Below are 15258 nucleotides of genomic sequence, written 5' to 3' on the forward strand. Positions count from 1 at the left end.
TGCAGCTGTATCTAAGTGGCTGTGTTTCATTTTGAAGGGTTTTTTTAATTAATAATTAATAAACCCCGCTTACGCGGGGGGAAAGGGATTGTTAGTAATGGAGACTGGGAATCCTATTGCTAGCAATATACCCAACCAGGTCGACCTCCTCGTGGTTCTCCCTGGAAACTATGGTTATGGAACTCATGGTTAATTCCTGATGAATTCATCATGATGGGTTAACTGGCCTGTTTTTATTCTTATCTATTACCCTTCACTGGTGCTCCGCCAGCGTATCCCGTTAGCGCAGGCGAGGTTACCATACCATTTTCACCCATCAAAAAAAAAATCCGCGCTTGCGCTAACAGTATACGCTGGCGATGCGCTAGTGAGGTATAATAGATGAGAATGAAATGCAGGCCAGTTCACCCATCGTGATAAATACTCCGAAAAGTCAACACGATGGTTTTCAGGAGGAACTACGAGGAGGACGTCCTGACAGGGTATATTGCTAGTAATGGGACTGGTAGTCCGCATTACTAACAATCCCTTCCCCCTTACGTAGTATTTGACGTAAAGAAATACATAAACTCATTTTTATCCCGGCCAACCGCCATGAATAGGACACACGAGAGACTTTGTACAAAAGTCGTTTGCTTGGGTACCTCTGTCCCATTCGTGTTTCAACCGTAAAGCAGTGTGTTTGCATGGCTGTGTTTCAGTTTGAAGGGTGGGATATGGCGTGAATTTACTGGGTACAGAGGAATAACACCTGAGTCCTCAGGAATGGCAACGCATAGGGGGTATCATTGGCGAAACAGTATACTCTGTTATGTCCATGGTACCACTCATATCAGCTTATTTGCCATTCTAAGTTGTATAAAAAAAACACGGACAAAGTGGTGAGATAGGCAGTAGAGTAATAAACTGGAGTGTAATTTACTATGGTTTTAGTAAATGCGTTTCACCTGTTAACGTTAAATTAATATTAATCGCAACCTATTACCCGCGGGTTAGATAACGATGAAGTGTAATTATTACAAATGGGTTCTTAACGCCTTTTTTGTTCGTTCCCAGAGGGAGTTGGATACTTGAGACTTATTCGAGTAATTGTTTTTTCTACATTTTAGGCAACAGTTGAAAAATAAACTGCTATATTTTCATCTCCATATTTAATGGCTATTCCCTCAATAATTAATGTTTAAAAGCCTTTCTTTATATGTTTTTTTTGATGAGTGATAATTTTTTTTTATACAACTTAGAATGGCAAACAAGCTGACGGCCCACCTGATGGAAAGTGGTAACCGTCGCCTATAGACATGAGCAGTACCATGGACATAACAGAGTATGCTGTTTCGCCCAAGATACCCCACATGCGTTGCCATTCCTGAGGACTCAGGTGTTATTCCTCTGTACCCAGTAAATTCATGCCATATCCCACATCTTCAAACCGAAACACAGCCATGCAAACACAACTGCTTCACGGTAGAAACACGAATGGGACAGAGATACCCAAGCAATCGACTTTTATACAAAGTCTTCCTCTGGTAATGAAATGATAATCTCGCCTGCGCTATCGGTATACGCTGGCGGGGCACCAGTGAGAGATGATAGGTGACTATGTAACCAGGTCAGCCCATCGTGATGAATTCCACAAAAATTAACCACGACGGTTTCCAGGGGGAACCACGTGATAGTCGACCTGATAGGATGTATTGCTACCAATGGGGCAATTAGACCCCATTATTACCAAACCCCTTCATTCCTTTTTTATATGGGTTGATAATAGAATATTAAATTCGTTAAATAACAGTAAACATACCGGTGATATTTTGAATCAGTCAATACTTTAAGCAGGCGTTTTTAGAGTTAATAATTTATTTAGAAACTTCAGTAGTTTCTTCGAAGTTCAAAACATTAAATATTACGTTTAAACTGATCATACTATTACTGATATGAAGTTATTAAGTGCTCGATGTTTCTTATAATTTTTTCTGTATTTAATTACTATAAAATATACTCAATTTTTTTTTTAAGTGTAGCTTATGATATACGCGATATAAAGCTATACGCTTACGGTGAACTGTGCTATTTAGAACTATGTCTATGGTGGTGAAGTACTAAGATTTACTTAACATGGCTTGTTGATTCAGTCCAAAAAAATATGATGGGCTGTCTATGATGAGTCTACCTAATATATCAGATAATATTTTAAATACACTATTGGGACTTAACATAACGAAAATTGCAGGTAAATAGTATTCTTTATTCTTTATTGCACTTGTAAGTTACATATAAAATAATGTATTTAAAAATAGTGTGAGCAAGGGTGGACTTATCTCTGACAGAGATCTATTCCAGTCAACCCAGTAGAGTAAGAAAGCATTTCGTTAGCGGACAGCTGAAGTGCTACAGTACCTACATCCCTGATTTTTATTACCGATGATTCGACGTGTATTGCATGACGTCACGGTGCAATTTTCGTCGTATTAATTAATTCTTGATAGTGTATTAAAAAATATGTTAACAACGCGAAAGTGTAAAATAAACTATCTCAGATTATAATGAAATCCCATGAGATGTTGAGAATGGATATTGGTACATTCTTATATCTATATTTAAGTTTTTTTTATGCAACTTAGGACAAGCTTATGCATTTCTATTTCCGAGGAGTAAGATGTTACATCTCCGTACTTTGTAATTTTACAGTCATATGCCTCTCTCCCATCTCATTTAAAATAAAAAAAGAGCTATTGAAAGTACAATTGCTTCACAGCTGAAACACGAGTGAGTGGTTGCAAGTAAGTAAACATTTTTTGTACATATAATTATGCAAGAAAAAAAGTGAAAAGTGGTAACCGTCGCCTATAGATATGAGCAGTACCATGGACATAACAGAGTATACTGTTTCGCCCATGATACCCCCCATGCATTGCCATTCCTAAAGACTCAGGTGTTATTCCTCCGTTCCCAGTAAATTCACGCCATATCCCACCCTTCAAACCGAAACACAACCATGCAAACACAACTGCTTTACGGTTAAAACACGAATGGGACAGAGATACTCAAGCAATCGACTTTTGTACAATATTTCCCTCTGGTAAAAAAAAAAAACAAAAAACTACTACAATTGTGATAAAACCAGTTATTTCGATCTAAAAATTAAACTACCAAACCAATTTTAATAAAATTTTTATAGGCTCAATCTTCTATAACCATAATGGTTTACAATTGATGGATTTATGAGATAACAAATATAAAAAACAACCGAATTGAGAATCTCCTTTTTAAAGTCGGTTAAAAAGTAATAAAAGCCGGAATAATATTTTTTTATAATTTTTGTCTGTCCACCTGTTTGATTTTTCCGGCATCACGCAAATACGCAGCAAATTTGATGTGTTCTACTTAAAAATGTAGTATGTTTTATCTTGATACGTCATCTACTCGCATTTAGTCTATATATCTAGTAGACTATTCAGCCCCATATTATGTTAGAATTGAAATTATTCACTATTAATAACAGCAATTCAATATCATGGTTAAAAAATCTTGGTAACTATGTCAAAATATTGATCCGATTTTAATACGGTTGTCTATATTTAAAAGCACGGAAAGTTTGCATTGCCCTGAGGTGCATCATTAATGCAGTTGTTCATAGTTTAAGGTAAATTGCTCTCATGTTCCAAACATATTTGAATTTAATTTCAATTAAATATGTGCCTATATGAATAACACTAAGGAATAACTATTACAACGCTTCTTTTAATAATGTAAAATACAAAGTTACTCACTTGTAATTTGTTCATCATCTATTTGAGTTGTCTGTAACACAAAATTTCTAATTAGAAAAATTCAATCAAATATTTTAAAGAAAACACATTAGAATTCAATAAAACAAATTACGCACCATTTTGTTAATTTTTCAATATTCAAATTTAAAATTCGAATTGAGTTAGGAATATGAAAAGCGCGGGATAATCAAAATATGCACGCGCACCGAACAGGCGAACGAACTGGCCACTTCTAAATTCGTTTAAAATTTGAACTGCAACCTGGAGTAGTAAGTACTGGCAGGTACTATAGATAATACAGTGAGCAGCAGTACTATGCTTGCAGAAGCGATACAATAATGAAAGTATTTTCTTGTTTGTATCTTCACTTTGTTAATTGAATCATTTTGTTTTTATTTTTTATTAAAGAAAAACCAACAGCTAGAAAAATTCATAATAAAAAAAGAAATATCAAAGACGAAAAGCTAATTACAGGTTTTTACAAATAAAAACAATATTTAACTAATACACATGATATCAGTCTAATACTTATAATATATTATGCTTTTAAGGTATCGCTGTGTTTGTAAAGATGATTAGTGAATTCACTACTGTCTTAAAAACTAATATGTTATGAAAATTATAGCATAAACATTAAAACTCATGTTAGTTAAAAAAAAATAGACAGAATTGATTTTTTTTTTCTAATATTATATGTGGAATTTTTGTAAGATATTTTTATTTTAATGGGTGATAATGGAATGGTAACCCCGCCTGCGCTATCGGTATACACCGACGGGGCACCAGTGAAGGATGATAGATGAGGATGAAGCAGGTCAGTTAGCCCATTGTGACGAATTCAACAAGAATTGTTCACGATGGTTTCCAGGGGGAATCACGTGGAGGTCGACCTGATAGTGTATTGCTAGCAATAGGTTCATTAGACCCCATTACTAACAATCCCTTCCCTCTTTTGTAAGATATTTGGATATTTATTCTCAAACATGTTTAGGGTGAATAAATTTAAATGAAATTTGGTTCACTTGTAGACTAGGATTAAAAAAACATAAGTAAATTTTAAACGAAATTTGAGGAAACAAAGTCGTTAGATACTCAAATTAATCTAGGTATAAATCATACTATATTGGCTAAATGGCTTTAAAAAATTAAAAATTGTCCATATAAATATGTCAGCTAGGATTAATTCATAAGATCTTAAATAATCCGGGGCACACCACAAGTAAAGGCTAGTCCTAAATAAAAACAATCCATTGTTAACCTAAACAATTACTTGTTAACAAAACCCCAGATACTACTGTCAGCAGTCATAATCAGACCAAACCGGCCGTTGAAACTTGGCAACTTCAACTGAAGTGACTGTAATGTGACACATTTCAAACAAACTTTCTCATCCAGTTGATACTTAAGCGTTCAAGTTTGACGTGACGCTGTTAATTTATGCATAGAGTAGGCAGAAATGCGACATTGAACTATATAATAAATAGATTGTACACAATAATTAACTTCTGTTGCTATCCGCGTCTTGAGCTTTCACCACAGCCCGGAAATTTCATGCAAAACTGTGAATTTCATATACACACGTCTACTATAAATAATGTATTTTATTACATTATATACATATAGTTTTTATTTATGGATAATGGAACGCCATTGTAAAGTCATTGCTAACGACCACATTGTCATGCTTTAGATTATGTGGCGATTACGCTGTGTAACTGACTGTAAAGTTTCTAACTGGCTTTTTTAACCAGTTATTTTAGTGATCTGAAATATTGGGAGTAGTAGGAAGGAAGTATAGAGTAAACAATAACGTTTTCACTCCTTTTTCACAAAAATTTAGTTTTGTGACTCCTTGATAAGACATACCCCCCCAAACCATCACTGACGCAGAATGATGACCACGTTGTACCTTTCCAATCACATGAGCAGCTTCTTTAGGACTGTGAGCGTATACTTTATCATTTTGCTTATTGTAGTATTCTTTATTCGTGAAAATTTTTTCATCGGTAAAGAGGATACTTCTGTGCCTTTCATCTGCGTTTCGCCACAGAAGGCATTTTGATCGATCCACTCTCTTTAATTGTAAAGATTGATTTAGGGCATGTCCTGTACATTAACGATAAGCACAGAGCTTCAGGTCTTGTTTTATAATACGTGACAGAGTCTTAGCGGAAATCTTTATTTCTCGCGATAAGATTTTTTACTTCCTAATGGGGTTTTGACGAATTCTGGCTTTAACAACATTGACAGCTTTTGTAGTTCTAACAGCACGCGGCAGCCCCGATCTTTTCTGGTCTTCTACAGAGGGAGTGTTATTGTATCTGTTGATAAAACGATATACGAACATACGGCTACTACCAAGATTTTGAAGTGTCTGGAATATGACTGACGGCTCCATTCCCACTTTATGCAAGGCGGTGACTGCAATCCTATTTTATTTAACACCCCATTCCATATTGTAATTTGATAATGAACACGAAAAAATATGTGAAATGGTGCGAAGTCGAAAGAAGTTTTAAAATAATAAACGTGTTCCAAATTCAAAATAACTAAAAAATTGAAAAAATAAAAGTTTTTATGTAACAGTATTTACGGCCAGACTAGTTATATACATAATAACAAAACAAATTCTCTTTCACAATTATAATAATAGTAAGAATAATCCATAGACTTAGTATAATGTCCTACGTTCATAATCTAAGGAATCACCCACCTGTGGTAACCACCTATGAACATGAATAATACCATAGACAATGTAATCTATTATGTGACTCGCGTGTTGCCATGCCACCCGTATTATGTTCACCTCTGGTGTCAGAATGTGTGATTACACTATTTATATTGTTACTAGCTTTTATCCACGTCTTCGTCCGTGTGACCAAGATATATTCACTGGGAGGATAAAAAATAGCCTATGTCCTTTATCCCATATAGTACCTATACCAAATTTCATGGTATTCATTTATTTACATTTTATTGACAAAAATAATAAATATAGTTAATTTTATTGAGAAGTGATACCAAAGACAACTTTTGGCCAGAGGACACTGAAAAAAAGACAAAGTGTAGGTGGCGCACTATTATATATATGGATATTAATATAGATATTAAAATATAAATTTATACATACATATATAAACACAAACATATATGTGTGTGTATATATATATATATATATATATATATATATATATATATATATATATATATATATATATATACACATATAAACATACTTTATTAAGTCTCCTTTTGTATATGTGTACTACGACACATATACAAAAGGAGAGAATGAGTACGTATTGGCTAAGCGCTAGGACGTAACAAATAAATAAACTCACTTTCGTATATTTATAATATTAGTAAGGACAGTTAAAACGAAAAAAAAAACATAAGCTTGTTGCTACTTCACAGCAGAAATTAACAATATAGTATTAATAGGAAAATATCGTATGAATATAAGAATAAATAATCGAGTAAAAGTAACATTCATCGTATCATCTTTGGGCCTTTAAGTGCCCACTGCTGAACATAAGCCTCCCCCCTTGGGGGGTTTTGCCAGTAGTTGCCATATTTGGCAGCCGCAGTTAGGCTTTGGAGATGTTTTAAGAGGGACGTTGCTGCTCATACTTCGCTCTGCTTTAGTCACCTCTTACGACACTCACGGGAAAGGAAGGGGGGGGGGGCTATTCTATGCGGGGACCACATGGAACAAAAGTAACTTTATGTTATTGTAAATCCTTAGTATGAAGAATACTTTACATTGGATATATGAAAATGATTTAAAATACAATAACTCTTTTACTCACCTTCGAGAAGCTGACAGGAATGAGAAGACTGGTGGAGGAATGTTCTAGCACTACTATATTGTATAATTACTGCATAAATAACTAATTTTCATGTAGTAGTTCCATGAAGAGGTCTGCGTGGGGTAACTTCTAAAAGGCGGCGGGGGTAGGAGAGTATCGAATTGCCATACATTCGTCCGGTAACTGGCAAAAGTTTACGTATGTATTAATACTTTTGAAATGGTCGAATTTTATTATTTTAGTACTTTATTACTTTGGACATTTTTGGTTATCGAATTTAGTTTTTTTTTTTTATAAAAAAATATATTAAAATATCCATTTAATGCAAATAAGTAAATTGAATTGAAAGGAAAAAGAAGGATAGGAAATAAACTGAACAACATCTGTCGAGTGAGCCAGTTAGGAAATAAAGATTGTACCGCTATGCGAAATTGAATGAATTCCGTTCATTACGGGCCACGTGAAAAATTGACGTAACTTCATTTTTCATCTTTTCCCCCGGGAACGACTAATGGCCCGTGGAACACTAGATTTATCGAAGTCTTTTTTCTCGATGAATAACGCTATCCGGTGCTCCCGATGCTTTTTTAATGTTCCCGATTTTTAGAATTAAAATTTCTAAATTACTTTTGCGATGTAAATTACTACCAGAGGGAGACTTGGTACAAAAGTCGATTGCTTGGGTACCTCTGTTCCATTCGTGTTTCTACCGTGAAGTAGTTGTGTTTGCATGTCTGTGTTTCGGTTTGAAGGGTGGGATATGGCGTGAATTTACAGGTACAGAGGAATAATACCTGAGTCCTCAGGAATGGCAACGCATGGGGAGTATAATGGCCGAAACTGTATACTCTGTTATGTCCATGGTACTGCTCATGTCTATAGGCGACGGTTACCACTTTCCATCAGGTCGGCCGTCAGCTTGTTTGCCATTCTTTGTTGTATAAAAAAAAAATACAGGGGTACCAACATTAGATTTTTAATGACTTCAAGAAGGAACACATTGCTCATTTTAATATGTACTACTAGATGACTTAGTAAAGATTAATACGAGACTATATTTATAAAAACTGTAACGTCATACAAATCTTATTTAGCTATTGAATTGTTTTGTCAGTGTCTTTGTGATTACTGTAATAAATTATATATGTATTAAATGACAATTGATAAGAAATATAACGAGACTATATGTAAATTTCTGATATTGTTAATAATTTGCACGCCGAGGCAAAATGTGTACGGAAAATGTAAACCTTTTTCATCTGAAACTACTAATGTTCTAGCAAAATAAATTCATTTCATTTCATTTCAAATTGAGAATCAGCGCAAAAGAAATGGATAAAACACTTTAATAGCTACAACAGGTTTATAAGAGGTTCTACGTTTTTATGAATAAGAGGGTACTTATACAGATCATTTATTTATAAGTTACAAAGTTATAGAAACTGTTAAAGTACATATGAGAAATTAATAAACTCACATATTAAATTCACAGTCTACGTTAAGTCCCTTAACGCGATGTAAAAGCCTTTACAGGCAAATAGTACCTACATACCTGCTTCTTTATTGCCGACGTTTCGACGTGGATTGATTGATTATGTATTTAAAATATATGTAAATAATGCGATAGTTTAAAGCGTAAATGAATTTATTGTGTTTTTATCGTTTTTGATAATTGTTCTCGACTGTGCGAGACGAGATGCTGTGACGCTGTGACGAAAGCGCTAAACGCTCCCTTAAGAAGACTTCCGGATGAAGTCGAAACATTTGTCGAAAACGTCAAAAATACAATGTCTATATACATTTCCCGTATGTATATAGACATCGAATAAGAATGAACGTAAGTTTTAAAAATAATACTGTAAAAACTGTTTTATTTTATAGATTTCTCAAAATAGAGATTAGAAAAGAAATAGGTACATTCCAAACTGTCATTCTAAATGCAACACTAGTAAGTATATATGATATAAATTTCCTCCTATATCGACTAGGAATATCAAGGAAATTGTAACAAGAGTCGACGTGTGTATTTTGGCACGGGATACACGGCATCGACATAGCGTTTGATGTATAAGCTTCTTGCAGGGCTGGCGTTAGCTAATATGATGCCCTGGGCAAGTTGGATCGACGCCCTCTTGACAATAAAAAAACAAAACAAACCTTTTGTAAAATGTTCACAGCGCTTGGCGTGTTTCTTATTAATGAATAAATGTTTTTTTCAAAGTAGGGATAAAAGATGTCTATATTTCGATTGGGCTCTTCATTTAGACATTGTACATTGAATAGTCGATATTTAATATATCCTTTATTGAGCTAATATATAGATCTTGTTAATCTATACTTACTCGTATAACAAATCTGTAGAGAGGTCAATTCTGTACATGAAATATATTTCCAAAATAACTAGGGGGTGATTAAAGATCGATACTAATGCCAAAAATGCAATCAATAAAATTTTTATCTGTCTATCTATATGTTCGTTATAGAAACAAAAACTACTCGACGGATTTTAACGAAACTTGGTACAATTATTCTTCATACTCCTGGGCAGGTTATAGTGTACATTCATCACGCTACGATCAATAAGTGCAGAGCAGTAAAGGGAAATGTGTCTGTTACATCAAAATCACAACCGTGAGGAAGGACATAAGCTACTTATTTTACGAAAAACGACGGAAACGCAGACGAAGTTGCGGGCAACAACTAGTACATATATTTATATATACTTTTAAATATGAGTGGGCAATTGTAATATTTAAAAATTTGTGATATAATATCTATTTACTGGTCCAATAACGAATATGTTAATATAAAAAATAATATTAGATAACAGACTTTTAACATATTCGAAAATAGATATCCAACCGATATGGGCTATATCGAAATAAGTGATGATCTTCTTCCGCCATCAATGTCCAGAAAAACCCAATATATAGGTATCGTCTTGGTATCCATACTAACCACGCCTACTTTTAAACTTAGGCCATACTATTACTTATACTGTATCTAGGCGCTCTAGAACTCAGCGTCCCCGGACGTCGACCGCCCTGAAGCCGTTACTGGCTTCTTGCGACATCTGACGATGGGCCATGTGGAGAATGTTTCGTTGAATGTATTAATTAAACTAGCTATTACCTGCGACATCGTCCACGTAACCAGGATATGCTCACTGACCGGGATAAAAAGTAGCCTTTGTCCTTCATCCGCATGTACGAGTAGTACGTGGATACCAAATTTCATAGTGATTAGTTAAGGCGATAACAAGTAGCAAACAAACACACTTTTATATTTATAATATGAATAAGGATTGCTCTAATAATCCTTATTAATATTAGTATGAAATTAATTTTTATTTTTTATTTTTAACGGCACAAAAACTTGGATGATATTTTATACGCTTAATGATGGCAAAACATAGCGTTCTATAAATGTGAAGTAATAATATATATTTAAACCTATGTTTATACAAATAAACTATTGATTGATTGATTGCTTGATGCATCGTTCCATCTTTATCCAATAAGGGTACATCTATTGTGCATGTAGCCATACAGAAATGCAAATATTATCCGGGGAGAAAATGCGGAAAAGTCCATCATGTGCGCAAGCCTTAATAAAATCTGAATATAGTTACATATTGTAACATATCTTTCTCGAGCATAATGTAAGCTTATTGTGGTATTGACAAAAAAAGCAAGTTTACGACGCCATCCTCTTATCTTCAGATTTATGGTTCGGGTCAAGGCGAAGTCAAGGTTCGAACTTTCATGATCCAGGCCAAGTTCGATTGCATGAGATAAACAAAGAGACGCCCAAATAAAGGGGACGATCCTGAATCAAATCACCGTTTTATGCATGACGATAATAGCGTTGAAGTGATTTGGAAGCTGCTTTACACGAGACGTTTGGTGGATTTCTTTTGATTTTCATCCGACTTTAAAAAGAAAGAGGTTCTTAATTCGCTCGTATTCTTATTTGAATTCACTATCAGGACTTAATGTGATTAAAATTTTTCCATGTAAAAATACATACCCGCTTTTTTATTGCCGACATTTCTAAATGAATTGGACCACGTCGTGACCACAAGTCATTTCGAATCATCGTATTCAAATATATTTTAACACCATAAAAATTTAAAATTAACAGTTGTATTCTATTTTAGGGTATTTTTGTTTTGTTTATAAATCAATTTCCATCGAGTTGGTAAAAATATTTTTTTAGTTTGAATATACTTACAGATTATCTATTATATATAATATAAATTTATAAATTATTGTATTGTTTAGAATCTTCATTGATAACGTTTTCGACACAATATGTACATATTATTATGAAATAAAATAAATAAAATGAAAAATGAAATGATTGGTCTCATAGAAGTTTTATTAAAGTCACAACAGTAACTAGTATTTTAATAAAAAGAAAAAATAGTTTTGCCACGATTTAATTATTAATAATTATTATTAATAATGACCTCAATGATGCGACCGCAATGATTTATGACACTGCTTGACCTTTCCATGGTTGCTGGTTCGATCTCCGCGCAATACAAAAATTTGTTTGTAACGGTTTGAGCATTTTCTATGCATTATGTAAAATGTTACACAAGTCAATATGATGATGATGATGGTATTTACTAATACGAGTAGAAATTATTGATATATACTCATATTAAATAAAATATATAAAAAAAAAACTTAATTAGCTTCCACAAAATTTATCTACACTAATATTATAAAGAGGAAAGATTTGTATTTTTGTGTGTATGTTTGTAATAAATAAACTCAAAAACTACTTTGCCAATTTCAAACATTCTTTCACCGTTAGAAAGCTGCATTTATCCTGAGTAACATAGGCTATATTTATTGTTAGAAAAGATTAGGGATCCTTACTAAAACTTCAATAACGTAACCCAAGGTATAAAAAATGCTATAAAACATCTTTTGTCGCGTGCGCTGCGGAAACTATTGGTGATAGAACAAAAGTATGTTCTACAATATTGAAGAAAATATCAATAACTACAAAAAACTTCGCAATACTATATGTCCAACTATTATCGTTATGTCACAATAACTACTTTTTAAAATGTTGTAAAAAATATCCGTCCACCCGTATGAAGTCGGGACGGGCCGCTAGTCTATAATAAATATATGTACTAGATCAAATTATAATCTTAGTGATTATAGTAATAAATCTGATGTTATCTTTTCACAGGCACGAAACAAACCGGCTGATGGCGGTGGGCACGTCAATCAGAAGAATGTTGCGGGACAAAAAGCCACACCACCCTGTCAAAAAGGTATATCTTATTAAGAACTTCATGGTCATAGACGGTCAAGCGGCTTAACCAAGCACGCGTATTTCGCTACTTAAGGCGGTTGGTTACTAAACAAAATTAGACACAAATAACTAGATGGCGCTAAAATCGCGATTTATGATTTTTGGTGATTATTTTATATTTAAGGATTATTTGAGGCAAAATTTCTAATTTGGCGAGCGGTTTTATTTCTTTTTCACCGATATAGTAATAATTTGTCGTAACTTTTGTCATTATTCTCTTATATTGTACAATTTTGTAAAAAAATAGAAACATTGCGATTGTGTGTATTATAATTCATTCTGGAAAAGGTCGCGTATTATCCATCACTTCACATTCATACATATTAATAAAAGCACTCACCAGTTTAGAAATTTTACTTCAAATTATATTTAATTACAAAATATTGATTATTTTTTAATTAAATAGAATTACAAATCTCCATTGCCCTTTAGAATTTCATGTCCAATTTTGTTTAGTGACTGACTGCCTTAAACTTTGTTGCTCAGACAAAGAACACTTACAGAATAAGTCTATCTTACAAGCAATTAAATATACGTGATTGATATAAGGTGCTTAACGGTTTAAATATTTCTTATACTATATTTTTGTTACCAATACGAGATAATAGTAACTGTACACTATTTTCTCAATAGATATTATTGCGTTTTGCCTAAGCCAATTCTAATGGTTTATTTTTTAATGTCGTAGGTCTCTATATAATTTGGTCCCGTTTTAACTAATTGTTTACCTAAAATACGCATGTTATTAACATTTTTAAAAGAAATCTATAATTTCAATCGGAATAAATAACAACATTTTTTTAAAAAAGAATAACGATAGAAATTTATCAAGCAAGAGAGTATGGAGATAAACAATGAGCCCTAGACAAAGATGTTACTTTTTTTGTTTGTCTCATATAAATTTTGTCGAAGTTAACATTAAATTAAATATTTTATCCAGTATCTAAGTATTACAAGTCCTATTTACTTAATGTAACAATCTTTCACAGTCGAAAGATATATAGCTTTATTAGATTTATAAACCTGAAACATTTCACTTGCGTTCATTGTATGGCTTATTGCCAAATGTTTCTACTTGTACTGTTACATTTCAAGAAGCGGCTTATCTTATCAAGTATGCCATTTATTTAAGTTTAAGTTATTTGGGTAGGTACGTGTATCTTTTACGTTGTACTATTACTTGTGCAAACAGCAATAAATTATTAGTGTATGTAGTGTTTTTTTTTTATACAACTTAGAATGGCAAACAAGCTGACGGCCCACCTGATGGAAAGTGATAACCGTCGCCTATAGACATGAGCAGTACCATGGACATAACAGAGTATACTGTTTCGCCCATGATACCCCCATGCGTTGCCATTCCTGAGGACTCAGGTGTTATTCCTCTGTACCCTGTAAATTCACGCCCTTCAAACCGAAACACAGCCATGCAAACATGACTGCTTCACGGTTGAAACATGAATAGGATAGAGGTACCCAAGCAATCGACTTTTATACAAGGTCTCCCTCTGGTAATTTTACTTTTAAATGAAAGATACTGCAGTCGTAACCCTGCCTGCGCTTTTGGTATGCACTGGCTAGGTAGGTTCTTTGTTTTTTTTAGTGGGTGAAAATGGATAGGTGTCGGTTATACATAGCGATAGCGCGGGCGGCGAAGCACCAGTGAGAGGTGATAAGTGAGGATGAAGTCAGGTTAGTTGGCCCATCGTGACGAATTTCACAAGAATAACAACAATAGTTTCCAGAGGGTACCACGAGAAGGTCGACCTTCCTTTTCTCCCGGGTGTCCTTGGTAGGTTGATACACTGTATAAGGGATGATAAACGAGGATGAGTGCATGTTAGAGTCACGCCCATCGTGACCATTCGTGAGTGGATCAGTCCAAATAAATTATCAATGGGACGTTAATGCCCATTGTATACCGTGTGATCCGGGCATAGAATGGGCCACCTCTTACTTTCCCGTGGATGTCGTAAGAGGCGACTAAAAGAACTTTATGAATTATATTCTTATAACATCACTAAAGTCTACCTGCGGAAGCCAACCTGTATGCCAAGCATGGCAACTACTGGCAAAACAAAGCATTTCTGAATGACATCATAACCTTCAAAAAAAGAGCATATTCCTTTTTAAAAGGCTGGCAGCACACCTGCAATGCCGTTAACGTTGTGGGTGATCATAGCCAGCGGTAGGCACTTACCATCAGGTGAGCCGCATGTTCGTTTGCCCCCTGTGTTGTAAAAAAAAACTCCAAGGGGAGACCTATGTTCAGCTGTATATAATTAAGGGCCAATACAATAATAATAATAATAAAAAGAAACGTATTAAATATTCTGGTTCTT

General features: G+C 34.0%; 2 protein-coding genes across 5 annotated transcripts in view; one reads left to right on the top strand and one right to left on the bottom strand.

Annotated features, from left to right (window-relative positions):
- The window catches only part of LOC113509507 (troponin C-like), a 31874-nt gene extending 27844 nt beyond the window's left edge, over window positions 1-4030 (bottom strand). Inside the window, exons 1-2 of the mRNA XM_052897333.1 lie at window positions 3887-4030; window positions 3771-3801 (exon numbers count right to left, since the gene is read on the bottom strand). Coding sequence (XP_052753293.1) covers window positions 3771-3801; window positions 3887-3889 — 34 coding nt within the window. The 5' untranslated portion in view covers window positions 3890-4030. The remainder of the gene's footprint in view (window positions 1-3770; window positions 3802-3886) is intronic.
- The window catches only part of LOC113509494 (calmodulin-A-like), a 175573-nt gene that overhangs the window by 127544 nt on the left and 32771 nt on the right, over window positions 1-15258 (top strand). For all 4 annotated transcript variants that reach the window (XM_052897329.1, XM_052897330.1, XM_052897331.1 and 1 more), the window contains one exon: window positions 12791-12875. In XM_052897329.1, coding sequence (XP_052753289.1) covers window positions 12791-12875 — 85 coding nt within the window. The remainder of the gene's footprint in view (window positions 1-12790; window positions 12876-15258) is intronic.

Source organism: Galleria mellonella, unplaced genomic scaffold, assembly GCF_026898425.1.
Source record: "Galleria mellonella isolate WM207_F2 unplaced genomic scaffold, CSIRO_AGI_GalMel_v1 utg36, whole genome shotgun sequence".
Taxonomy (NCBI): domain Eukaryota; kingdom Metazoa; phylum Arthropoda; class Insecta; order Lepidoptera; family Pyralidae; genus Galleria; species Galleria mellonella.